Source organism: Cornus florida, unplaced genomic scaffold (genome assembly GCF_030987335.1).
Source record: "Cornus florida cultivar Cherokee Brave unplaced genomic scaffold, ASM3098733v1 CherokeeBrave_3.0.0_Hap2_Chr01, whole genome shotgun sequence".
NCBI lineage: Eukaryota > Viridiplantae > Streptophyta > Magnoliopsida > Cornales > Cornaceae > Cornus > Cornus florida.
Genome location: NW_026775571.1, coordinates 117,845,958 through 117,873,942, shown reverse-complemented (window position 1 = coordinate 117,873,942; position 27,985 = coordinate 117,845,958). Strand labels below are relative to the sequence as shown.

Sequence of the window (27,985 nt, the reverse complement as noted above, 5' to 3'; positions counted from 1 at the left end):
ACAAAAATATATTAATGTCATCGTAACAACATGATTATGTCAACTCCACTCAGATAAATAAGTTAGAGTTGCTCCAAATCATTATCTTTAAAACTAATGTAAAAATCATTATCCTTAAAATTAGGTCAGATTAATCAGGTCTGAGATGACATTTTAGATGTTAAATTTTTTTTCATAGTTGATGTTGAAATTTTGTCAGGTAAAACATTTTACAACCGATCAATAAGTTACCTATTTTTTTGGAAATTGCTTTTTCTGCAGCAATACGATAAAATAGTCGCCTGAGTCATACGAACAATTAAAAAACCCCTGCCCAATGCCTAAATTTAAACATGCTTAAACTGCCAGAACCAAGGTAAAAAGACAATTATTTTTTTTTTTTTGTAAATTTGCTATCTCTAGCAACATTAAAAAAGGTCTAGTTGGTAGAACGTCCAATTCTCCGAACGAATTTGCCTGTGTTCAAGTTCCACCTAGTTTGCCCAAAAAAAAAAAAAAAAAACAGGAAATCCTCTTTCTCTATGAAAATAAAGCTCTGGTGGACCATGTGACTTTTAAGTGCTATTGAAAGGATGGCTGGAATTTTCGTCATGGGCTGAACACACACGGTGTGCGTGCACAGTATCTGATTTGGTTTCTACAATTTTCAATGGATAACAATATGGTAAAATTAAAATAGCAAAAATTTCAACAGCTGCTCTGGAAACAGGAACTAGTTTATACAACTCAAAGGGAATGCGTGAACTGCCGAATGGGGACTTTCAATGGTCTGTAACTAACAAGTGAAACAACAGTAGAGCGCGGAGACAAAGTTCATCCCAATCAGTTACTATACAAGATTGTATGATGAAATATATGTAGAAATACAAAGGCAATTGTGTAGTCAAGGATACTAACAAAGGTTGCCATGTTCAGATTGACCTTTAAAATCCCCCAAATCAATGCTAGCAGCATTGTCCACCATTGAATCATAAGAGAAAGTCCACACAGAAGCACAGTTTTCATCACCTAAAAAAAAGTACATCATTTGTGAATATCATATTCATTAATTTCATTCCCAGGTACTCAACTAAAACAAGTACAGCTCAAATTTAAAATAAGAATAACCGTTAAAGCAAAACCAAAATAAGTAAGGGACAACAAATTTCTTCAAATAACACTATTTGCCTTGAAACGGAAGATGCATTGTTCAAAGGAATAAGTTTGTCTCTTGTCTGACATCTATTACCAAATTCATCGCGTATCCTCCACTCGAGAAAATGAAATTATCTACTCACATTTAAATTCTTCAGTTCACCTGGATTCTCATTGGCATTTTATTACTTCAAGTATAATCTAACAAAGAACAAAGTATCTAAACTTCAGTTGAAACATAAATTAAACAGTCATTCTTAATTAAGCGGTGACTTCCTACTCTGTTCCCTGCGTACATGTAAAGACTTTCACAAGTCACACAATGTATAATCATGATGATGATGTAGAACAGTGTAATTTCATGATCGCTTCATCTTTCTAAATCACATTGACTGAAGAAGTGCAAAATCAAAATACCAGAAAACAGTGTGATTCTCCAAAATTCCTTTTGAATCCCATTATAAACCACCTCAATTGTTACACTAATACAAATATATGAGAAGTAGAGAACTAATATATACTTACGGTTTAACTCAGGGGAGAGGAAGAGCTATATCACAACTCTACACCAGAAAGACCAAAATCTAATTTGACCACATGTACTGCCAATTAAAGAAAACCTACATGTTTAACCTGTCTGCCTATATGCTTACATAGCCTTTTAAATAGAAACAATGTATTAGTGTGTGTTTGTAATTCTGCATATAATGTACATTATATATATGTGTGTGTGTGTGTGTGTACATGGTATCAATGTTGAAAGCAGCATGCAGCAACCAAGAACATCCAAATAATCAGAATGGCAATGCAACATAAGACCCCAAACAGAGACTCTTGGAAATTAGTGAACACACATCAAAGGACAGAAGGCATGGGAAAATTTAACACAGTGAATGCAGAAAACCATGAATGGTTCAACGGATATTCCATAGTCCCTATACAGGGGTTTGCAAAAGTAGACTCAGAAATACCATTCAAGACCAAATCCTCCTCAGACTCATCAAGAATTCCAAATCTTCGATGCCCTGATGAAGAGGCTGCCATTGGCAGAAATGGATGGAAAGAGAACCCATTAACAGTGTCTGCATGGAAAGTGAATGAACTAATTAGAAACAGAAGAAACCAAGAATAATGACAAGTAAATATTATTTGAGTATGAAGATATGGAATTGTATTACCCAATGCCGCTTGGAAGCTTGACTCCCACTGCCCTGTTTGAAGATCATATATATGAACCAAACCATCCTGGAAGCAAGATTGCAAGAATATTAAGGTATTTGAATTAGTTAAGTTTATTTTGGCTAAATAGAAAAGGATAAAAGCTAAAATGATACCTGACCACCAGTACCGAGATATCGACCAAAGGGTTCTATATCAAACGATATCCGCTGATTGGTACTTTCTGATGATCTGTATAGCCTAATAACAGGATGAACACAAGGTAACACGAGCACATAAAGCTCTTCTCTCCAAACAAAGTAATTGCATAAGGTAAGCTCTATGCATCAAGCTGGCCGTGTTATCCATTTCATTCCTCAGGCTATTCTTAATTACCTCTTAATTGTCACATATCTTTATCATTAAATTAGAAACATGCTCTTGTATGCAATATTGAGTCATTGTCAGTTACGAAACCAAGACTCAAACTACGGATGAATTACCCCAACTACAGATTACCGATAATCTTATCAGATAACAACTGCCTGTTCTGGAAACAAAAACAAAAAACACCAGACTTACTTGTACAAAATGTCAACAGCCTTGCGTATGTCCCAGCATAGTATATAAGGGTCCTACAACAAATTTTAGGATAGAACTTCGTCAAATGCATGTATGATTCAGAAATACATGGAAACTTGATGCTATAAGAGCAGTTTTGCTGCACAATCACAACGATATGTGCTTGGGGCAGCAAAACTTAGCATGTGGAAACAATCAATGACGGTCACATAATGTAGATGGTAGCAATGATGCACATCACGCAAAAATTTAAACAATATACAATATTTATGATAATATGAATTAAAGTACTAAAAATCCCCTGAAGCTCTACCTTGATAGACCTCTCATCAGATCATAACAAAACATTTGCAGTTTTTTTGCTGTGTGAAGGGATTCCACAGAAAATCTCATACCCTGTGGCTCAGTTCTAAACCTCCAATAATATTTGCTGTAAGTCAAACATTGAATTTCATCTATCCAAATTCGCATAAGAAATAGATTTCCTTTCAAAAATTCTATCTGAATGATCATGAATTTCATCTATCCAAATTCTAGCTTGTCAACTGGATGATCATGAAAACTTTTAAAGAACTAAATTACTAACGAAAGATAAGAATAATAATAAGAAGAAAATGGAGGGATTATCCTCTTAGAAAAATCGGAATAAACCCAAATATGACTAAGATTATTCAAGAGATTCACCATCAAAAATACTTGATAGCAATAGTACTGTTCTGGATAAAATTTTCACCTCTGAATAGCTGAATGCCAACAATAAATGCAACCTAATTTTTTCACCTTTGAACTTTACAAGTATCAATATTCGATGTTACATGAGCTTAGGTTGTGTTGGATGTGGATGCTTGTCAAATTTTGTCTGTTCTGTATCTACTTTCCAATTTTCAATAAATTTTCCATTATTTTGGGATGTCAGGGACATGAACATCTTGTGCTGACACATGTCCTCTAGTGTGAAGCGAAGAGAAAACCTAACTTAGTTATTACCCACTAGACAATTTCCAAAACAAATGTTCACTGACAATAGCTAAGAAGTACGGACACTTCTATGAGGTTCCGTGTTCGTATCCAACATCGTGTCGGACACCGACACTCTTGGACACTCCTATACATGTGTCCGACACATCATGGCCGTGTCCATTATTTAATAATAAATTTTATAATTTCAAACACTTGGCTGACACATTCAAGACACTTGGTCGACACCTTTAAGACACTTGGTCAACACATTCCGAACACTCGACCAACACATCCTACTGCTAGCGACGTCGCAAGAAGTCCACTGCACTTTTTGTCTTATATAAAACAAACACACGATAATCCTGAAAACAACATTATGAACATACATTAAAGTGTTCAACCTCCAAGGAACAAAAACATATCTATAATGACAAGATAAGATAGTAATATCATATATAATATAACATATTCTTTTTTATATTCAAATAGCGTCATCTTCTAACTTACGTAACTTTACTACAGAATTTAAAAATTAATTAAAATTCCATGATTGTCTCATTCAATAGATATATAAGTTAAAAATTATATTTATATTAACCGTGTCCACGCCATGTCCGTGTCCTACTTTTTTAGAATTTGACGTGTTAGCGTATCCGTGTCGTATTTTGTCCTTACTTCTAAGGACATGAGCTACATATACAAAATTGTAGATAGAAGGAATAAGTAGAAATGAATCAGATGGAAGAAAGGAATATGTACAAAATTGTACCTTTCGCCCTCCTGTATATAAATAATTACCATCTTTTGAGAATTGTACCTGGAAAAAAAATTGTTGTATTTGAATGAATTATTTGCAAATTCTGCATATAGAATTAAAAGTGAGCCTAGTGGTACTTCTCACCTTTCAAAGTAAAAGGTAGAGTTGAAAGGTAGAGAGTTTTAAAGTCCCAATAAAGGCAAAATGGGAATGCGAGTTTTAAAAAATAATAATAATAATAATAATAAATAATAGAAGTGAATGACAACATGTGCCACTTACATGTGTAACTCCACCTTCTTGGCCATGTAAGACGTACAATAGTTCCATATTATCTTCCCTGTAGATTGCAGTAGTTTGGTCATAGGAACCCGTAGCAAGCATCCCAGTATGACTTGGAGAAAAAGCAATAGCAGATATAATACCTAAAGATAAGGAAGAATTTCAGGGCAGACTCTTGATTGATAGTATTTTGGCAATGAATAAGGTAATTTTCCATAAATAGTTTGTTCATTACAAATAGTATTTTTAAAATAGGAGCAGAACTCACAGCTAACAGCTCTACACAAGACATATAAAGCATCACTCTGATTTTCTTTTTAGTCCATTTGAGTTATACTACAATATATTATTATTTCCGAAATAGATCTGATCTATATTGAATCTCTGATCAGCTACCTGACTGCCCTTCCTTATCTCCTTTAAGAGTTGAATAATGCGCAAAATCTCTACCAGGGCGATGAATATCAAATACTCTGATAGATTTGTTATATCCAGCAAATATCCTGCAACACAATTCATGGGAAAAATATTACTCAGTCCCAATTGTAAATTAATATTTAAATTTTATTAAAACCTACTCTACAAAATATAAAAGGAGAAAAATGGAGGTGCAGCTGAAAAGCACAGAAAATAAAGGAAAAGGGTTGTGATCCCCGTTAATTGGTAAACTAGATATAGAGTATAGACCTAACATTTGGCATTTTCTGCACAATGTAACTACTCTCAGGATTTGAACCCGCAGTAGAGAACAATTATCAACAGCATATTTTGAGATGCAGTACAACTTCATCATAATTTACCAGCACTCCAAAAGCTACAGGATATTAACTAGTTTCAGAAGTCATTGTGGTAGTTTTTCAGCTATGCTCTCCAAAAGTGGTTACTTATAGTAGCATAATAAAAATTAATAATGCTCAAACATTACTGCCAAAAAATACTTACAACTGTAATGATGATCATGTGAAGTAAGGTACCAACCTTATTATTAGAAAAGACAAACTTGATTAAACAAGATTTAGTTCAGTGGTAATTTGCATGTTTTTACAGAAAATTAGCTAGCACACAAAGCATTTGTGTGCTTTGAAAGGACAACCATATTCTTGTCCTATGTGTGGATGATTGCATCTTAATGGTGTTGCCTGAAATCTTGATAAAAAAAAAAACAAAAATCATACAGCAGCTTTCTAGAAGTTAGAGATCCTTATGCTAGGTCTCCTGTAGTATTCTCTTGTCAGCAAAAGCACGAAAAAAACATGGCATTCAAAAGACTATAAAAGACTAATGATATATTTCATGCCAACCTTCATGGGGTAGCATAGTTAGCATAAGGCCTCTGGGCCTGACCTAAAGACCCATGATACCTGGACTCGCTATGTTACCCCAAGGAGTCCATGTCGACATGACACAGAACAGACACAAGATATGGGTCAAACACTCTTTCACAGCTATCGGACACGGCAGATGAAAAGAAGCTTATGGATGGTTGTTTCGGTGATTGGTTGTGAGGATTTTTTATTTGTTAGACCAGGTATCATCTGTGATGTGAATGATAGTTTCTGCTTTGAAATTAGGGTTCCCAGTTCAAAATTAGGTTGCTTTGCAGGTTGAAGATTGTTGTCATCCACGCGCTGCTGTAGTATAATTTTGAAATGGATGAAACCTACTTCTAGACACGTACCCGTAGCCAATAACCATACCCGAATCCCCCCAATAACATAGCTAGAAATCTTTTTGTCAATTCCAAGGCTAGAAAAAAAAAAAAAATCCCTGAACTTGCCCAATATTCGTGATTTGGGGATGATTGTGGGTATCCAAAGAGATTAGTCCCGCCCACGAAGGGGGTGGGATATTTCACGTCAATAAATGAGATACTTCATCTTAATAAATCATGTAACACTTATTTCTAAAACCACGTAAGTGCAAGAAATATATGCCATATTCAGTATGTGATGAAGCTGTCATAGCTCAAAGTATGATACCACCAAGTTGTAGGCAGGATTTAAAATAAATGGACATGTGAGAAACCAGCATTGTTTTAGACCTGAAGGTGATAATAGCCAAATTATGAACCATTTAAGGTAATGCTTACTTAGTCCCAGAGGGGTTGAAACCAATTGAAAATGCAGCAGTTATTTCATCCATGGCATCGTACGCCCGATAAGTGCAACGCAGCTGTCATTTCCAGTTTAAACCAACAGTTACTATATTAATATAGTCATAGAGAAACCATAATGGAGGGTTAAATCTGTTAAAAACATCATTCCAGCAGTATACTCAACTCACAAGGAACAGTCATCGGGCATAAAGAGGCATTTTAAGAGATTAAGTGAGCCATTAGACCATCACTATGAATGTGAAGCATTGGAGCACCATAAGATGGCCATCAACTTTCAATGTATAACAGAGCTACTAATAAACCTTTATCGAAGCTAACAAGAAACTTATCACCAATATAAAATCATTTAAGCAATATTGATTCAACACCTGGCCTGAAGTAGCATCCCATAGATGAATAGGATGGTCACGTGTGGTACTTGCAAACACACAGGTCACCGGATCTGAAATGTCAACCAGCATTCTAGTCAAACTTAAGTTTTTACATCATTAACTCCTGTATATCTCTTGGTACAATAGAGATTTTATGCTGATGGCAGGTGGAAGATAATATCCCTTTATCAAGACAGTTAAGAGATGCACCTGAAGCAGACATGTAAGGGTACCAGCAGTAGTCATAAATAGACTCTCCCTCACTCAAAACAATATCTGCAGCATATGAATCTGCAGCTATTTGTAAACACTGTAAGGAGTAGTATAACGAATAAACTTGAAAGATTAACGGCTGAAACTAACTCAAACCAAAACAGTTTAAATGTTGCACAGAAACAAAACTTTGTGAACAGCTTAAATATTGCACAGAAACAAAACTTTGTGAAGGATAATTACGAATACGAACAAAAGAGATAATAAAATCATAGAACTAAACCATTAGGAGAAAATTTTCAAATAAGATGAATCAGAGATAAAATCAAGAAATATGGGAGTACAAACTAACCTGCATCAGCAGCTAGAGAACAAGCATCTAGATGATTCCCACTATCATTATCTGGTCTAAAGAAGAACAAAGTACAAATTAGTCAGACTCGGAAGAACTACCAAGTCATCAGACATACATGTAACTAACAATCCGTAGTATCAATTCAAAGCCACATTTAAATAAATCCAAATGTCTGAATTATCTTAAACTAATATCAGGTAATGTTGATATATATGATATGTACGTATTATTATGCAAGAGAGACTTACAATGTGAATAAACGAAAGGTGTTGTCGTTGGAGCTTGTAAGGAAGCAAGAACCGTCCGTCGACCTAGAATAGGAAGAGATTGTTAAACAAACTTAATAATCGATACTCAAAAGAAGTGTAGGAAAAAAAGATTACCATTTGACGCATTTGAGAAAATTGTTAGGGTTTGAAGGGGTCCCCCTGAACTGGCGGTAGAAGTGGTAGGTTCTGGCCGGAGGTACATCGAAACGAATCGTCGGACAAGAGTACACTTGCTCGCTTGCTTCTTCTGCAACTTCCGTGTCCGAAGTCGGTTGTTGCTGCGCTTCTTCTTCCCCCATTGCTTCTTCTGTGCAGACAAGACACCACTCCAAGCTCGGCGACGATTTGGGGATGTTTTCAGATTTGCCGTTACCGCCAAAAATAAATAAATATATAAATACAAATAATTGCTGGGAAATTTCTGCAAGAGGGATTTAGTACTGAAGTATTATGCTGTACATAAAATGGAGCTTAAAGCCAAACCTAGCATCAAATCCATGGTTATCTAATTACAGCCATATTAGGTTAAAGAATCAATTTATTTTCCCTAGGGAAAATGTCTGAGCCTAGTTTGCCAAAATTCATAACTCAAACTAGTGATGGGAACGAGGCGGTATGGGCGAGGAAAGCTGATTCCGTCTAGTTTAATTTTTTTTATTCTTGCCCCATTTTTATTTTTACCCCATGTTCACATCAAAATGTGTTATGATATTGATACATGTGCTTTAAAAAAATAAAAATAATATAAAATAATATTTTGTATCATTTTATTAATATAAAACAAAGTATATATATACAAAGAAATTAAGATTTTAGTAATTGAACAAATTAAGATTTGTTTAATATTTAACTCATATTATTAACATAAAACAAAGTATATATATATATATATATATATATATATATATATGATATTGTAATTTATCACTGTAAACAAGAAAGACGAGCACGGATGACCTTTTTCACTCCCGCACTAATAACCATTCAGACTTTCAATCCTAGCCCCCTTCTCAGCCCCAAAACTAAGCCCCTGTAACCATTCGGGCCATCTATTTTGCCATCAATAGCTCAAACTGTCGAACATAATTCTGAAACAGATATTACTTAACATTGTGTACTCAATTTATGTGGAAATATTCTAAAAAGATAGGTCACCTGTAAAAATAAATAAAATAAAACAAACAAAAAAAGATTATATAAAGAATGTGCAAAAAAACACTCTAATAGTTTTTTATTATTTATTTATTTATTTATTTTTTGCTTATTCTTCTTCTTATAGCATTTGTATTGACCCCACAACATACGCATCATTCAAGTCAAGAATACAGTTTAAAAGCCAAACCTCAAGAACTTATCTCACGGATTCTTACCAACGCCAATATACCCTGGGACAAACACCCTTAGAGTTTAATATCAGCATATAAAATTTCTAACATTTGAAAATATGTGCAAATTGCTCCATGGTCGTCAATTTTGACCAATTTGTTTCATAAAAACTCCATAACATCTTTATTAAAATTTGTACATTTAAGTATTTTTTATTTTGTTTTAAGTGCATTTTAGGTATTTCAATTTTAAATTGAGAAAATATCCTTATTAGTTAGAAAAATGTAAGGAAATTTTTATTTTTATTTTTATTTTTATTTTTTAAACGCGAGGAGATTTTTAGCACATACTATATATTAAAAGGATTATTTTTTCACTTTACAGAAAAAAATATAATAAATTTATGATATTAAGTCTTTTTTTTTTTTTTAACCATCCACTCTATTCATATGATGTTTGGAACTATGATGTTTGGAACTATAATCCTAATATTGCGATCTAGTTCAAAATTGACCAATTCAAAGAAATTAGTACAATTTGTTGTTTACTTATTTAATATATGACCAAATATTTTTGAGTTTGGTCAAATTTTACTTCTTATAAGGTTTTCAGGTCTTAAAAAATAAAATTATTGTGCGAGTTTCAAAAAAAAAATTATATAAATTTAATACGCAAGCTCAAATTGCCTAAGGATCCTAGTTCAGTCTTGATTAAATCGCTTCAGCGAACGAACAAACGGGTCGTTGTAGTATAGTGGTGAGTATTCCCGCCTGTCACGCGGGTGACCCGGGTTCGATCCCCGGCAACGGCGTTTTTTTAGTTAGTCATCTGATTTGTTGAATGAAGGATGCATACTTGTGTGTATATATTTATATTATATTCGGTGCAAGAAACTAAAATTTTCAAAACTCTGCTTCTACCACTCACTAATCCAACCAACCAAAAATATAATTAAATTTATATTCTTTAGCATACTAATTAACATAATTTGATGAGTGGCCGGTAAGGAAAATGTTTTTATATGTGTAGATGTATTTTAAAAATTATGAATATAAATAATGTGCAGGACAATATGTAAATGAAATAAAAATATCTAAACGAAACTGAGTCCCGAAAAAAAATATTTCAAATCATATTCATTTACATTTGAATTTTTTAAATTCATTATTTAAATTGCTTTCTTTTTCGGTGCATAAAGTGTTAACTTTCATGATGTTATTACTTCACTGGTGTGAAACCCACACAGATTACTTTGAACCAATGATGCCATGTTTTTATAATTATTAGTTGATAGAATTTTTTTTTTTCTTTTTGCTGACAAGAAAACACACTCACATGCCCTTATAAAACTTGAACCATTGACCTTCTTATTATAATTATTATTTGATAATTATATTATTAAAATAAAGATTGTTTGTATTCTTAGTATTTAATTTTAATTTATACGTTGCAATCCATTTGTACAGACTGTTTCTATTAAACATTCAATATAGCTGAGTCTATTAATTTATCTCGATACAGATTGTTTATATTCTTAATGTTCAATTTATATGTTGCAATCGACAATACAGATTGTTTATATATTTATGAGTAGTGTTACATTAACTTGGTAAGAGTATCATTTTTCTTAACCAAATGAATTTAGTGATGCAAAGAGAAATTTTCCAAATATCATATAACATGACCATGGACGATAACAGTGGAGGCAGATGTTATTTAATGTTTTTATTTACAAATTTATATATATATATATATATATATTTTTTGTTAAAATATTAAAAATATCCTCACTTAATTTTTAATAATACCACATTATATAAATTGATTGTTCAAAACAATCCCTTTTATACAATTTTATGGCTCCATCTTGAAATTTTAAAGCAATGGTGAGAGTTGACAGTACCAATTTACCTTATGTGGAATGGTTTCCTACCCCAAAACATAAAATCTCAGACCAGAAGATTCACTTTTACTTGCATCCCTTTGAAATCCTGAACTTAATGCGAGTCGGGCATATAAATGTGCTTGTTTAGATCAATTTGGAAATAATATTAGATTGGCGAACGTATTTTCTATAAATGTTGTAACATGTCGAAGAGCGAATTTGAAGATTCCCAACGTATGTATTTTGAAATATTAGATCAAATTGTAACCTAAAAATATGAAATATATATATACACACACACATTATGATTCGCCATATCAATATATACAAGTCTGATACGCGATCTATATTGGCCAATTTACACTAATTTTGTCCGAGTCAGCTATATTACGACGATGACTAGTGCTGCGAACCATGATATATATGTGTGTGGTGAGTTTAAAATATTGGTTCCCAGAAAGGAATATAAGTTGTTTAAGTGAGAAAGATGAGTCATCAATCATCATTTACAGATTTTATTCCTCCAAATACGAGCCTAGTTGATAGAGTGTCTAATTCTCTAGTTTCGAACTTCCCATATCAATATATTTTTTATTTTTTGTAACGAATTATACCTTTTATCCAGCGTATTTTTAATGATGCTTGTAGCAAGAGTTATACAAATTAAAGGTACATTTAAAATACTCCATTTTTGAAGGAATAAATGTGCTATTTCGTTTATTAAGAAATAAATGAAAGAATATAAAAATGGAATGCAAATATTATAAAATTTTTATTTCTTATAATAATACTACTAGGTAGGAATTCTATCCAAATTTAAAACTATACAGAAAATCAAAGTATTGCAAAGTTAACTCTGATTCGGAGTGTATGGACATTTCCTAAAGACAAATGAGAAGACCACCTAATTCCATTATGACCCATCCCTATTAAAAATTTTAAAATTTATTAGTAAAAAATAATGCTTATCTAGTAATCTAAAAGTATTTTAATTGAAAATTATATTATTATTTTTAATGGAAGATTTTGGATCACTCTACTTGTTAATTCAGGTATCATGAAAATGTCCTACTTTCTTTTTAAGGGTGCAGTTTTTGCCAAAAGGAAAAAAGCGAGACCTAATTAGTAGTGAAAACAAATAGGATAAAGTGTATTTTTTTTTGGTTATATACCCATTGTTCAAATACTCTTTTAGTGTTCAAAAAATTACCTACATTTTGAGGCCATTTCAGTGCAGGTCTAAAATCACTATTCTTCTTTACCATCCCTATTCTTCTTTACTATTATTTTAGGAACCAACTAAAGTACCCAATTCCCAAGCAACAAATGCACTGCTACGTATTATTCCCAAGCAACAAATGCACTGCTACGTATTATTCTAATATTAAATGTGTACGCGGTCTACGCAAAATAATAGTAATTCACACGTAATATTAAGTGTATGCGTTGTACACAATATAATGGGATCAACGCCCAGGAGTTTGACCGATAAATGTTAGATTGAAATTTAAATTTAAATTTACGATAAAAGCCCTCGCAACTATAAAAGCAAAGACCAGACCAACAAGTAAGGTATTAGGTGTTTGGGGGATAAAGTTAGATTGAAATTTAAATTTTTTATAAAAGCCTTCACAACTATAATAAGCAACAAGTAAGGTATCAGGTGTTTGAGGGATAAAGTTAGATTGAAATTTAAATTTTTGATAAAAGCCTTCACAACTATAATAAGCAATACATGCCAGTAACTTAAGACTCCATCCTAATTAAAGATTTATTCATCTCAAATAAGGTACTGTGATGAAATTGAGTAGGGGTGCACAAAAATTCAATCAAATTGAAAATTTAGATCGGACCGGACAGTTTGGTTCGGTTTGTTAACGGTTTAGTTTAGTCACGGTTCCAAATTTGTGAAATCGTAAAAATATAGTTTGGTCACGGTTTGAGGTCTTTTAGGATTGAACTAATCCGAACTAAACCGTTTAGTTACATATATGTTAAATTATATATATATAATCATGCAATCCAAATTAATTAGAAGTTTGTAACAACTATCAATCTTACGATCCACTTTTAATTCTCTAAATTCTTATCAATTTATTAGATGATTCTTATTTTTTTATTGATTTACAATGGCTGAATTTTGTTGATTTTATGAATTGTGACTGAATGTCTATTGTTGAATTAGTAATTCTGAATGTATTAGGTTATTAGTAATTCTAAATTTATTCACTTCAATTCCAGAAAGTAATAGAGAATAATGAATTAAAAATTCTAAATATATTAACAATTTTGAATGTGTTTTTTAAATTGGTTTATTATATGCATTTGGATTTTGAAATATAAATACTTCTCTAAAAGGAAAAAAAGAAGAAAAAAACAGCACTATGGAACCGAACCAAATCAAATTGATTTCTCACGATTTGGTTTCGTTTGGTTCATTTGATCAAATGATTCAATTTGGTTCAACATTTTTTGAACCCGTTAGGAGCTGTTTGGTTTCAAAAAAATTTCAAATCGGTTCAAACCGAATAGTATTCACCCATAAAAATTGAGAAATACGCTAACATAAGTGAGGTACAAAGAATTAATACCAAAGATTATCTGCTTTAATTAGTTTATTTCATAACTAATTTTATCATTTTGGAAGCACCTAAAGATGGCAACGGGGCGGGTTTGGAGAGGGTTTCCCTAAATCCCGCCCCGCCCTTTTAAATTTTTGTCAAGTCCATGCCCGCCCCGAGACTCTCGACGGGTTGGATTTTTATGTCTAGCCCCGCCCCGTTAGGAAATACTGTGCTCTTGTGCCCGCCCCGCTAACAAATTTTTTTCTCCCACTTTTTGGAACTTAAACTCTTGCTATTTAAATGTGCAAAGTTTAGGAATGGCACAACATAAATAAAATTATGTATCCCAAAAAAAATAAAAAAGTAACATACACATAAAATAATTCAGAGAACATAATAAACAAAAATAAAAGTTGAATACAATCAAATTACAAGAAGTTCTAAGCTCCAACTTCCACTATAACCAAAACAAAAGCAAATTTTATACCAAGTTTACATCCCAAATTAGGATTGTAAGAGATGGGTAATTGGGTAAGCCGCTAAAATAACTTACTAATATTATATATAATTTATTAAATATAGTTATATGCGGGGCGGTGCCCTTAGGATATGTATACTGAACTCTTACCCGTTCCGTGACCCTCGACGGATACAAAATTTGTATCCGTATCCGCCCCAACGGTATAAAAAGTATTCTCATATTCGTTATTAGCGGGGCAGGACTCAGCAGGACGGTAAAAATTGACATTCCTATGAGCACCGCACCATTGTCAATCGGTGCCGTTTTGAATCAATTTATTGATTTCATTATCACTCATTTGCGAGAGTCAGTACAAATTATTTGGGCTTACATTATTTTTAGAGTTAATTGCCAAGTAATAATAATAAATAAATAAAACTTTAGTACTGTACAAGCAAGTTTTGTACCTACTAATGAAACTTCAGTTTTAGTTTCAAAGAAGAAAACAAATTGAACAGGTACAATAGTGTTCTTTTCTTTTTCTTTTTTTAACAATTAGCCTTTGTTGACTTTAACTACCACTCATTCATACAGTCAACATGCGACCAAGAAAAAAAAAAACAAAAAAAATAAAAAAGCGACCTCTCCAAACACCCAAAAGCAAACAAACAACCACCACCTCACTTGGCGTACCATTCAAAGCAACCATAGTCGAACTCGGGTTGGCTATTAAACCCGGTCCATCGGATTTCTCCACTCTCTATTGGAACTTCAATCGCCGGCGTTCAACTACTGCGTATACAAATACAATACACAAAAGTAGAACAAGAAATTCCTGCTTTTAATCTGAATGGATCAGTCCGAAGGTGGAGAGCCCTTACTTTCGGATCCTGTTATTGTCAACGGAACTGTAACGCCGGTTACACTCACCGCCGCCGGCGAATTACGGTGGTCTGAGGGCGGCAGCCACCGGTGCTTGGCGGTGGAGAAGGAGGTTCTCGGGTTCTCCATAGAAGGGTCAAGAATTAAAATCAGGGCTGTTGTTAAAGGTGGGGATGAGATCTGCTGTGTCGGGCGCAGGGGAGCTCTGATGAGGAAGAGCTTCATTTTCGAGCCATCATCAGAGGTTTCGCTGCGACTCTGGTGCCAAAAGCTTCAAGAATTCATCGATTCTCTTGGTAATATCCATCTCATCTGATTTTGTTTTCTAATTATTTTGGAACACACATATTTATGTATGGGAATGCACATGTAAATTTGTTTCATTTGACTTACTCGAATGTGTAGTTTATGAGTTATAAATTAGATATAACTCGGAAAAAAAAAATTATAAATTATACAAGTAATTTTTTTTTTTGTTTTTGTTTTAGTGTTAGATGTATTATAATTAGACTAATGTAATCGATATGCTATGTTAGGTGTTTAAAAACAAGGAATCTTCCAACTGTTATTCCCCTGGGAGTGGTGATAACATTTCAAACTGGAGTACAAAAATAAGCAACATTTGAATCTTCCAACTGTTATTCTCATTAGAAGTGGTGATAACATTTCAAAACTTTTTCATTTTGATTAAAGTATTTTGGTCTAAAAAAAATGGAATCACTAAAAAAAAATAGAATTGGTTTGATTCATTTTCAATTTGATTTTTGTAATTAATAGTAACTAACAAAGTTTTATTATAGGTAGGCCGAAGAAACTATTTATACTAATGAATCCATTTGGAGGAAAGAAATCTGCATCGAAGATTTTTCTTGATGATGTGAAACCACTGTTTGAGGATGCTAACGTTGAATTTACGGTGCAAGGTTTGTATTTTTTGTATTGTTGTTTTAGTTCTATATAATTGTCATTATTCTTCACAATTTTAGGATTTTTACTAATTTTTTAATATGATTTTAACTCTCAGAAACTAAATACCAGCTTTACGCAAAAGAAGTGGCTAAAACATTGGATATCTCAAAATATGATGGAATTGTTTGCGTTAGTGGGGATGGAATATTAGTTGAGGTGGGTTGTTTATATTTCATATTAAATGAATGGTATGTTTTTGTTCACCATTAGTACATTAAAATAGGTACAGTAATTCACTATTTTAGAAATGCCACGATTTGTAGTTATGCGGCACCAAGACAGTAGAAGTGTCACCTTGCTTGCATGCTCCTAACTAGTGTGTTGTAGTGGCCTTCACCTTCACTTGTTTGTAGAGCCATCCTTTTTGGTTCGGCTAAACTTTTATGCTATATATATATAGGTAGGATGCATTACAGTTAAGGCACTAGGCTGAATTCTACTATCTAGAACTAGAACCCTCCACATAAATATCATATATATTTACAACTTACATAACTCCCAAATCTTTTAGGAATCTCTATAAGTTATCTAATGTTCTATAATCTTTCAACTCTCCCTACAATACTCCACACTCTCCACACAAATATGGCAGACTTTAGAAATCAATTTTACTTATGCCATGGAGATGGAGAGTCCTCAGGGATCGAGTGTCGCCTGCGTGGCTGCAAACTAGTGGGGCTTAACAAACCTATGTGAATAATGAGTTATAATTGTCACTAGATTGATCTGTGGTGGTTTACTGGTTTATAAAATATTCAAGGGAAAAAATCAGTAAAATATAGTTTAAAAGTGCCACAACACTTTTCTTCCAATGTTGATATTGTACCTTTAAATATCCATTAGCCATTTCAAGAACTTTAACAATGCAATTTATTGCAACTGAACTAGAAATTCATGAAGGAAATTCTGTGTAAGATTGTTGTGAAAGTTTAATTATAGGTCATGCTTCCTTAAAATTGCTTTTTTTCCCCAGTAAAAAAGGAAGGAAAAAAAGGTGTTCTTTTGACTCCTTTCATGGCTGAAAAAGGGTATCAAATTACATAAAACGTATCTTTCAATAACTAAACAAATATGTATAGTAAAGCAAGAGAAAACCGTGAATCTAAGTACCCATGGAATAAACCATTACAAAAAGAATATTATTATATATGAAACATGTTTGTGAACTGGCTTCTGTATTCTTAAGTTATTAGTGTGACCTTTTTTCATGAATTCTAAAATGCTGAGGTAGAGGGTTCTTCAAGATTCACCTAACAATTCCTTGGTCTTCCCAAAGATGCCTATCGCATGCCCTAATATTAATCTATCAGTGGGGAATTTTTGATTGGTATACAATTCCTTAGCTTATGTGAATAACACCTTTGGATTACATAAAGATTAGCTTCTGTTGCATGCGGTCTATTTTAAATTTTAAATGTACTCTTCTTCTTGTGGAAAGTACCCATGTAACACACATGTGGCATGAGTATAGATAGAGTACACGTGTCCGACATTTCTGATTAGATAGGAAGAAACAAGCATATTTGGTAGTTCAAATTTACTATATAATTATATGTAATACTTTATTATTATTATTATTATTATTATTATTATTATTTTATTATGAGTGGAATTCTGGTAAAAAAAAAAAAAAAAACACTTATTTTATATAAAACACTATTTTCTCCAAGGAATAAGAGAAAAATATAAAACATGCTCAATATTAATATTCTTTTCTCTGTCTGTTATCTTGGACTAGATAAGCCTGATTCCTTAACATTATCCAAACCTGGCACACACACGTCTGTGTAACAAAGCATGTGGTATCTAAATCATATAAGGCCAATTTGTTGACTTTGCATTTGCCTTTTTATCACAACTAGTTTAAATCTTTATTTGGGTGCTGAATGTGGCACATGATTATGACCTCTATTCTATTTCTTACACAGTTGCAAATGTTAGTAGGTAGTAAATGGACTGCTTGAAAGAGAGGATTGGGAATCTGCTATAAGGATGCCTCTTGGAGTAGTACCTGCAGGTTTTGTTAATGCATTTCTTTGTGATATTTCCCCTTTAAATGAGCATAAACTTTTCTAAAAAAAATGTTGAGGCATGATAATGACCATAGTAACTAGATGAAGTTTTATCTAATGATGCAGTAATACACTAAAATTCACCAACTTTATCTGTCAAATTGATGAGTAATCCAGATTTAGGAACTAATAAGGAGTGTCCGTCTCCACGAGTCAATTACTCATGATAATCCTCTCAAAGGAAAAGTTTGCTTCTCACTTCTCACTGGTAGCATATGAACAGGCTTTTACTCTTCATCTTTTAATGATGTTTGGTATGTTGTTACTTTTTGTGACATATTTAACGCAAAGCCTCTCTTTAGTATGGAAAACACGTGCCCTCTCCCTTATCACATATGTTTGGGATATTGTTACTTTGTATCTCGCTTATTTATCACAAAGGCTCTTTTCCTAGTTTGAGCCAAGTCCTCTGTAGTAATCTCCTTTGTTGGATTGCTTTGCTTCATATAGTTTTTGACATTTTGTACACATCTTCATTTTCTTTTTGTAATTTTATTATCAGTCATCACATAACCTGTGTGACATGGATTTTGGTACGTATGTTGGGTGTGGGTATATGTTGTCCCCAAACCCGAGGACATTGTTTTTTTTTTTTTCCTTTCAATAAAAATTTATTTTCTTTTTCTTTTGAACTGCATTTCGGATTACGTTTTATATTTAGTTTCAATGAAACTCTAACGTCGTTTGTTATTTTGTTCACTTCTGGATGTGAAAGCCATACTAACAATTTAACATTTTGATTTTGTTACTTTAATCATCCCTCGAACCTTTCCAGTGGCCTGCACATGGAATTGGTAAAGATACTTCAAAAAGTAGATGGAAGTAGACTAGAGAATTTTATATAAAACTCCAATAATATAGGGATTTTATTTTATAATAGTTTTAACTCATTTTCGTTATTTTCTAGCATTTTTTCTAATTTATGTATAAGAAACAGAAATAAGAGTTGTCTTTTGCTACTTTTCTCTGACTGCATTCATTACTGGTGTTCTTATGCTTTCAGTATCTGTATAAATTTTGTAAACGGCTTATTTCTGTTGACTTTAGATATGAAATGTTTTGAATTCAGGTACTGGAAATGGCATGGTAAAATCTATTCTGGATTCTGTTGGTGATCCCTGTACTGCATCTAATGCTACTCTTGCTATTATTCGAGGTTACATATTGTTTACTAAAAGTATTTTCTTGTTTGAATATTATCAAAATTTTCATTTTGATTTTCTCATGTTATTTTTGTTTTTTATCCAAGAACTTTTGTACTGTATGCTTTGATTACTGGCAGGGCATAGGCGTTCACTGGATGTCGCTACTATCTTGCAAGGGGAGACCAGATTTTTTAGTGTGTTGATGCTTGCATGGGGTACGCCATAAATGCCATCCACTTTGGTACTGGATTCTGTATTTCAAGCACAGTTTAAAATGCTTTTTCATAAAATGCTGTGTGTGGTTTTTCGTGGAACAAGTTTGATGACGAAGTGATATATTTAAAAACTAGACAATGGCATATGGCACAGTCATATTTTCAGTATTGCCAACATTATGTTATTGTATTCCAGGTCTTGTGGCAGATATTGATATTGAGTCTGAGAAGTATAGATGGATGGGAAGTGCTCGTCTAGATGTCTATGTAAGTTACTTGATTTCGATTTGTTATATTCTACACACTTGCATAATGTTATTGCTTCGAAAATGAAATTCTGTTATTTTGACCGGTATATGTGTTAGATGCTTCTGACCATATAGAATTTCCTTTCATATCTGCTCATTTTTTGGCTTATGGCTTGTTAAAGTACTTCTGTCTAACTTGAAAAAAAACACGTTTCAAATCAGGTGTAATTCTTACACCAGCTGCATGCGGGACTTGCCCAAGAAAAGGGAGAGAAATTCACGTGGGTTCCACATTTTGTCTAGCCCATCTCTTGGATTCTCTTTTCCTTCCTAGAATATGTATGTCAAACATAACATTGATCGCATATCAAAAGTTGGCCATAGATGAGGAGCAGCTCTCATCATTAATGGAAATTTTAAAATATAAAATCTATCAAGAGCAGCATATGGATAGAATGACTGATGTGGTGATGTAACCCAGGAAACTTATTCCTTTTAAACGCTGATGATTGATGTGGTGGTAGGGAGCCATAAATCTTGTACATATAAATTTTCTTGTCAATGTCTTGCTACTATTCACAAAAATCTTTAAATACATGCGTGCCATTAAGCTTTTCAGTTATATTATTGCCATACTATTATTAATATTGCTGGTGCTGCCACTGCCACTATTGTTGTTGCTGTTCTTGTTAAACATGTTTATCAATATACTAGTTACTATTGGAATTTTGAAATGTTGTCGTTATATGTAAAAAACTGAATTCACAACGCGTGTCCTTCCTATGCTCGGTGCCGTTGTTATATGTTACTGTTATGGTTATTGTAATTATTGTTTTCACTGTTACTAGTCTTCTTAGTATTATGAGTTGTATTTACTATTGTATTATTACTTGATAAATTGATAAATGTGTTTAGAGATATCAATGTTCAATCAATAAGACTTCATGGACAACTTTGATGCCCCTCGATTATTTTTATGGACTTTCCTATTGAACTTCTCAATAAATTTGGCCTTCATAGTGTTCCCCCTGAAGAAACCACTGTTTAACTATCAACTCTGACTTCCCTATGTATTAGTTCTGAATATTCCTGTAAAATATGTGAACTTTCTGTATCATTGGTATTAACTGAATGATCTCCATATCATTTATTTAAGATGCATATAAAGAATAATTTGTTGCTACTGTGAGATAGTAAAATCTGACTATTTCGACAATAATTTGGAAAGCATGAAATGCGGTTGTGAAAATTAATTAGTAAAGTTTTGTGACCTCAAAGTCATGTTAAATAAGCTGCTACTGTTTTTTCAGGCTCTTCAACGAATATTTCATCTTAGGAAATATGATGGCCGTATATCTTTTGTGCCTGCTCCTGGGTTTGAAGCTTATGGAGAGCCAAGCTGCCAAAAAGGTGAATCTAGAGGTGAAGTCAGCATCTGTAATCCAAGTCAAGGGGAGAATATTGATGTTCAGAAATGTGGCTACTGTGGTCCTAATGTTGATGTTGAGAGTTTAAGTTGGAGGAAGCTTGATGGGCCGTTTGTTTCAATCTGGCTTCATAATGTTCCATGGGGTGCTGAAGACACCCTGGCAGCACCTGATGCCAAGGTTAGTCCATTCCCCTCCCCTGTTAATTAAATGTCTTAGGACGTCTGAGCAATAAGATCAACCCATGCCAATTGATTCCCATCATGGGCACAGAAAGTAGTAGAGAAACAATTATGAAACTAATTCTTTTATGTAATCGCAAAGTTGCTGGTTGTAATGTCCGTTCGAGATATAGGGCTGGCTTGGATATGTAGCTTTCCCTGAAAATTTAGTTTTGTCCATCTCCCTTTACACCTTTACTTCTTCTAAATTCTTCTTCTACTTCTGGTTGATTCTTGGAGAAATGGCGAAACAAACTCATTTTGTTGATACATTTTGACAGCTTTAAACCTCTTTATTTTGCACCTGAATATGTTTTATCTTCAAGAAATATACCTAATTTTCATTTTATTTACGCGTGATGTGCAAAATGAGTAGTCCCTTGTGGTTAATGAGCTCAACTAGGAGATAGTATTTTTGCATTTGGTATTAAAAAGTTCTTACTCTTCATCTGCCTCTGATAATCTCTCTATAAACACTGAGCTGGGAATTTCTATAAAAAAATCTAAAATTGTTATTTTGGGCATAACTGATTTTTTGTATTCTTTTTGCTGGTTGAGTTGCAGTTCTCAGATGGTTATTTGGATTTGGTCATGATTAGGAATTGCTCAAAGTTATCCTTGCTAACATTGATGACTGATTTGAATAATGGAGGTCATGTCAAATCTCCACATGTCCTATACCTTAAGGTGAGGTTACTGTTACTTATCTTGGTCATTGTAAATGTTCTTTGCCCTCGGGGATTAGATCTAATTTTAAAAGAGTACTCAGGATCTTAAAATTTGGAGGAATAGTATTTTCCTGAGAACATCGAAACTATTGCTATGTTTGGCGGCATCGAATTGGCGCCTTGGATTTGGGATTGGAAAAAAATAATACAAAATTTGAACTAAACTTCCTCCAATCCCAAATCCAATGCACTGATTCGGTGCTCCAAAATATAACATGTGACTACTTGGTTATTCATTAGCTCTGCCAATTGCTGTACATGTGAAGGGGTAGTCTGGTAGTTCCATTTTTGTCCCACTAACATTTCTTGCAACAATTACAGGTGAAAGCATTTGTTTTGGAGCCTGGCCCACGAACTGGGGACCCGACCAAGGAAGGGATCATAGACGCAGATGGTGAGGTCTTAGCCAGAGGGAAGGGAACATTCAAGTGTGATCAGAAAACCCTGATGGCATATGACAAGCTCCAAATTACAGTGGATCAAGGTTTAGCGACTCTATTTACCCCAATTTAGAATTCTATCTTGGTTTTTCATGGATCTGATTTTGTGGTTATACTGTTAAATACCGAAAAGAAAAAGTAACTGCCACTGGTTGGTGATAAATTCTGTTTGTATAGAATCACAAAAGGAGAGAGAGAAAAAAAATAAAAATAGAAAAACATTTTTTAAGTTTCAGAAGTTGCTTGTAGCATGCTTTTTGGGCAATGCTAGTTCTTCTCTTGCTTCAAGTTTAAAGTTGACTTATAAAGTTTTGATTGAACTATATATACCTGCTATGCAATTTCTCAGTTATATATTTGCTTTTATCAATCAACATAAGATGGGTTAGCATACCTCATATATATCTTTATTCAACTTCTTTTTGTTGGGTTGCAAAGGTTGTCTATAAATTGTGTCTCGTTACTTCAAATAAGGGTTTTGCAAAAGTTTTTATTTGTTTGTTTTCTAATTCATAGTTAAAATGCAAGGTGGAGAATGGCGGATCCACCTGCTCTGCTTGAAGAGCTAAGAAAATTCTAAAATGGTGTAATCCGATTTTGGTAGTGGTCCTTTGTTTGTTTGATTGATATATATATAATATATATATATATATAGATTTCCAGATTCCACATTAGAGTCCTTCGCTAACAAATGTTATTATTTGATATAGGTTCAGTTTACAAACCTTGTATTACTGTGACCTTTTAACTAGGTTAACAACAATGTCTGACTGACGTGCTCAGGTTAAGCTCGTACCATTAGACAAGCTTGTTTGAGTTGCAATCTTCTGAATAAATCATGAATTCAAGTTTGGTCGTGTGACAATACTGCACAATCTCCATACACGTGTGAAAGAGAGTAGAAAAATTCTATCAATGCCTAACTTCGTCGTCAGCGCTTGCATGTCACCCACGTGATTAATGAGTTCTAATTATTCTTAAATTGATTTGTGATGGTTTATAGACTCGAGCCGAATTTAGACCACAAGTATCTCCTCTACCTCCAATGGTGACGGTGACGGTGACGGTGACGGTGAGTCTTCAAAGGAGGAAAGTGGAGTGAGTGAGTGGTGGATGTGAGTGTCCTGCCAAAAAAATAAAAAATAAAAAAGGGTAGGGGTGGATGTGAGTTTCTTGTCAATTAAAAAAAAAAGAAAAAGAAAGAAAAAGTAGGAGGAGGAGAAGGAGAAGGAGAAGGAGGGTAAATTATAGTAACACCCTCTCACGTTTGATATTTTTCAAGTTAAAGACCTCCATTTACAGTTTAATGATGTCTTTTAAGTAAAATAAACAAATATACCTCAACCATACTAAAAGTACTTACTTGCCTTTTAACTTCTTAATTAACTCATGTGAATTATTAAATTATCTTTATAATTTTCTATTAATTGACCCAAATGATCCTAAAAATTGAAAAAAAAAATAATATAATTTTATCGTGTCATGTATTTTTTTTTTTTTTTTTGAAAGAAAAATGTGACATGTTGTGTAAGCAATATTTCAGTAAACACTAAAAAATAAAAATATTAGCTTGTGTATGATTACTTGAAGGTGATATTTAATATTTGAATATTAAAAATGGTCTTCTAATATTTAATATATTACTATCGAATAATAAAAAATATATATATTTAAAAATCATATTTCTTACCATTTGAGATGAAAAGGCAGAGTTTTCTATTAGAATTTTGTTTAAGTATTAAAAAGCATAACTAATCCATCTATTTCAACGAAGGCAATAAACATGCACTAAAAAAAAAAAAAAATCTTACAATGGTTTTATATTATTTTAAAATTTTAATTTTACATTACTAGCTTGCCCCCAATTAAAAATTCCTGACTCCCAAAGATACATATTTAAAAAGTAGATGCCAGACTCTTCCTGCAAGTTTGTTTTTTTTAATTTTTATTTATTTATTTTTTTCAGAATGAGTAGTATGGAAAGAAACGTGTTAAATATTTAAGCAAATGACCTTTCTTTTTCTATACCCATTTCTAGTTGTGTTTTTACATTTCTTGCAAAATCAACCAATATCTCACTTACTATTTAAGGGAAAAAAAACTATTATCTCAAGGATGGTTAAGTTTTTTTATAGAAATAAGTTATTATTGGGTAAATATATTTCATGTCATGATTAGGGCGGAGGAAAAAAAGAAAAAAAAAAAAAAAACTAATATCTCTCTAAAGAGGCCCCACAATTGGACTCTCCAAAAAGAAAAAATGTCATGAAGTGCACCAAGTAAATTAGAAGAGAGAAATTTATAAAAAGCATGAAATTGTGCGCTCGCTCTCTATATGTATTATGTACGAGTATATATCTATAACCATGCCGTGATTTAGGCCATATATATATATATATATATATATATAAAAGGACGGCTTTTTAACTTAAATGTAATACAACGTGCAATGAATGGAATCAAGAGACGAGACCAGACGCGACCCAAAATCTCCCGTAAATGTCATTTTCACACTTTTTCACGTCGGCCTGTCAAACTCACGAGCCTCACATGCACTTCTCGTGTGTCCATTTTCAACGCTTGCATACAAAAACGCCTTCAATTTGGAACTTTGTGGCTAAGGATTGGCTAACCCTTGGATCATTCCTTCTTTAGTTCTGCATGATACTACCAATTCCATTTCTAACCCACCATGAATTAGGCGTGTAATTTGAGCGGGTTTAAAGTTATTCCATTCAACCCAACTTTCAAGCTAAACTAATCAATCAACTCATTCTTAATTTTATTTATTCTAGTTGAATTCAGACTTGTAACTTGAAATATTCGACTCAGAGCTAGAAGTCCATAAATTCATGCATATGGTTAGAACTGACTGTGAAATATAATCGTAGCTTAACATATAGATATATAGGCCACCAAAAGTCATGATGTGCTTAATTATCACTTGAAAAGAAAATTGATTTCCACTAGGTGGCATATATACGTGTGCTGTGCTCCCCTGTATATTGTTATTAGTCTGCACACGTATAAGTCATGAGCTACATTCCAAAGTGGTGTATGTCGATCGATCCCTATTTAAACGTCTATGTCATTCTACGTTTTTCTCATGCATCTTGTGCCGGAAATTGAGACCTCAAAAACCACGAGTTTTGTTCACACGCTTCTGTTGACTTGTAGGTCTGCCCAATCAGCTTCCGACCTTTTGTATCCTTTTGGGTGCAACGAAAATGAGAGAAAATTAATATAGCTTGAAATTTCTTAAATTTTTCTTCCATCTTTATTTAGGATTCGGGAGGTAAAATGGGTCATGACCCATTAACTTGTTAAATTCATCCATTTTAAAATATGAATCAAAATAAGTGATTTAAATGGGTTAAATATGGATCACCCATTTTTATTCATATTTCATCCATTATATAAGAGACCCAATTTCACAACCTCTATTTGACTCAGATCCACCTATTCATTTATAAAATTCTCTCACATGATCCCAATTTTTTTTTCTTTCTCTCCCACTATCTCTCTAAGATTCTCTCTGTATCATGGACTCCTCGTGTATGTAATACTATAGCTCGAAAGAAACCTACATTTACATTTGTATTTCAAAGTAGGACAACCTGATTTATTCCTTTAATTATTTATTCTATAAAAAGCTTAACAGATGATTTCATATATATATATATATATATATATATATATATATATATATATATATTATCTTACCTATACATGTCTAGTCACAAAATAAAATAATATAAATTTTAAAAAATTTCAAAATAAATTATAAGATTTACAATTATCCATACATATTTTTAATTATTTATTCTATAAACGCAAGCCTTTTAAAATTTTCTTCCATCTTTATTTAGGATTCGGAGGCAAATGGGTCATGACCCATCAACTCGTTTAAATCCATCCCTTTTAAAATATGAATCAAAATAAGTGACTCAAATGGGTTGAATATGGATTACCCATTTTTATTCATATTTCACCCATTTTATAAAAGACCCAAATTCATAACCTCTATTTGAAACTTATGTTTACATTTGTATTTCAAAGTAGGACGACCTAATTTATTCATTTAATTATTTATTCTAGAAAAAGCTTAACAGACGATTTTATATAATATATATATATATATATATATATATATATATATATATATATATTATCTTACCTTCATGCATATCTAGTCACAAAATAAAATAATATAAATTTAAAAAATTTTCAAAATAAATTAGAGAATTTACAATTATTCATACATATTTTTATAAGTTTTTGTCTATCTAAAATAAAAAACTGTAACAATGAGATTATCCAAAATAATAAATTTTTTCCTCTCCTAAAACGGATTGACGAGTCATGACGAGTTGACCTGACTCATTGTCACCCAATTCATATTTAATCCGTTTGAGTTGAAAATAGATCACAAGTCATATTCGATCCATTCATATTTAATTCTGTCCAAACCCGAGCCAACCTTTTCATTTACCACCCCTATTTAAGATCCGGTAAAATGCTTAAAATACAAATTCAATAAAGTAAAAGGTAGACTTGTTTAAATTAACCCAATTTGCAAATATATAAAATAAGAATTTGTAATTGTAATATATATAAATTTCAACACGCGCGAAAAGAAGAGCCATGGCATTCACTGCCGATTTAATTGCGACAACGTTACTTGTCAATTGAAAAGGCTTATTATATACAAGAAGTATATAAAATTATAAATCGGTATTTTGCATACACGGACCGATACCGCACATACAGACAGAAGGAAAGGACAGCTAGGAATCCTCAAATCATTTGCTGCAAAAAAAAATTTCCTATATTTTTTGTTACTGCGAGGCCTGTCTCATGACACTTACCAATATTAAGGTGTGCATCTAAAGGGAATTGTACAACCAAACATTTTTTTCTTCTATGTATATACTACAAGGTCTCTCTCATGGCATTTGTCATGAGTTTTCTATCTAAAAATGACGCTCGAGGTCGTGTGCATCTAAACTGAAAGTGAATTGTATGAAAATTATACTTCGTATCGAATTAGCAAACTTTTATATACTATTTTCTTTAACTCATTCGACCAAATTATATTATTAACTTTGACGGTATCAAACAATGAAATCACTTAATCAAGCCAATTGACCATGTAATTTGTGAATTACTATATATTTTATTTTTATCTAAATATACTACTTCAAAG

The 27,985-nt window shown here is 32.7% G+C and overlaps 2 protein-coding genes and 1 non-coding gene across 10 annotated transcripts; 2 read left to right on the top strand and 1 right to left on the bottom strand.

Moving 5' to 3' along the window:
- Positions 1-665: 665 nt before the first annotated feature.
- LOC132266562 (uncharacterized) lies at positions 666-8,854 on the bottom strand. 5 transcript variants are annotated; one of them, XM_059767485.1, is made up of 14 exons: positions 8,312-8,852; positions 8,177-8,239; positions 7,926-7,981; positions 7,571-7,657; positions 7,358-7,431; positions 6,963-7,045; positions 5,270-5,376; positions 4,874-5,016; positions 4,604-4,651; positions 2,875-2,927; positions 2,469-2,553; positions 2,313-2,379; positions 2,106-2,216; positions 666-1,008 (listed from the first exon to the last, which is right to left on the bottom strand). In XM_059767485.1, exons 1-14 carry the CDS (start codon positions 8,494-8,496, stop codon positions 893-895), a joined length of 1,278 nt encoding a protein of 425 aa, XP_059623468.1. In that variant the 5' UTR covers positions 8,497-8,852; the 3' UTR covers positions 666-892. The 5 variants fall into 5 exon arrangements, with proteins under 5 accessions (XP_059623468.1, XP_059623476.1, XP_059623452.1 ...); XM_059767493.1 differs by having other exon boundaries at positions 7,571-7,651; XM_059767469.1 differs by having other exon boundaries at positions 2,106-2,379; positions 8,312-8,854.
- Positions 8,855-10,262: 1,408 nt separating this feature from the next.
- TRNAD-GUC (transfer RNA aspartic acid (anticodon GUC)) lies at positions 10,263-10,334 on the top strand. Its single transcript has one exon. It is a non-coding gene; the product is annotated as a tRNA-Asp (tRNA).
- A 4,688-nt stretch (positions 10,335-15,022) lies between these two features.
- On the top strand, positions 15,023-23,102 carry LOC132266507 (sphingosine kinase 2). 4 transcript variants are annotated; one of them, XM_059767402.1, is made up of 10 exons: positions 15,028-15,610; positions 16,115-16,237; positions 16,339-16,439; positions 18,228-18,300; positions 19,425-19,511; positions 19,638-19,715; positions 19,912-19,982; positions 21,274-21,570; positions 22,176-22,298; positions 22,661-23,102. In XM_059767402.1, exons 1-10 carry the CDS (start codon positions 15,283-15,285, stop codon positions 22,850-22,852), a joined length of 1,473 nt encoding a protein of 490 aa, XP_059623385.1. In that variant the 5' UTR covers positions 15,028-15,282; the 3' UTR covers positions 22,853-23,102. The 4 variants fall into 4 exon arrangements, with proteins under 4 accessions (XP_059623391.1, XP_059623385.1, XP_059623397.1 ...); XM_059767414.1 differs by having other exon boundaries at positions 15,482-15,610; positions 16,119-16,237; XM_059767408.1 differs by lacking the exons at positions 16,339-16,439; positions 18,228-18,300 and having other exon boundaries at positions 15,023-15,610.
- The last annotated feature ends 4,883 nt before the right edge of the window (positions 23,103-27,985 follow it).

Coding starts and splice junctions, on each gene's coding strand:
- LOC132266562 (XM_059767469.1), bottom strand. CDS start 8,496: ATGGGGGAAGAAGAAGCGCAGCAACAACCGACTTCGGACACGGAAGTT. Junction 7,046..7,357: donor GGGATGCTACTTCAGGCCAG/GTGTTGAATCAA, acceptor TGGAAATGACAG/CTGCGTTGCACTTATCGGGC. Junction 4,652..4,873: donor AAGAAGGTGGAGTTACACAT/GTAAGTGGCACA, acceptor TTTTTTTTCCAG/GTACAATTCTCAAAAGATGG.
- LOC132266507 (XM_059767402.1), top strand. CDS start 15,283: ATGGATCAGTCCGAAGGTGGAGAGCCCTTACTTTCGGATCCTGTTATT. Junction 16,440..18,227: donor GGGATGGAATATTAGTTGAG/GTGGGTTGTTTA, acceptor AAATGTTAGTAG/GTAGTAAATGGACTGCTTGA. Junction 19,716..19,911: donor TGTGTTGATGCTTGCATGGG/GTACGCCATAAA, acceptor ATTGTATTCCAG/GTCTTGTGGCAGATATTGAT.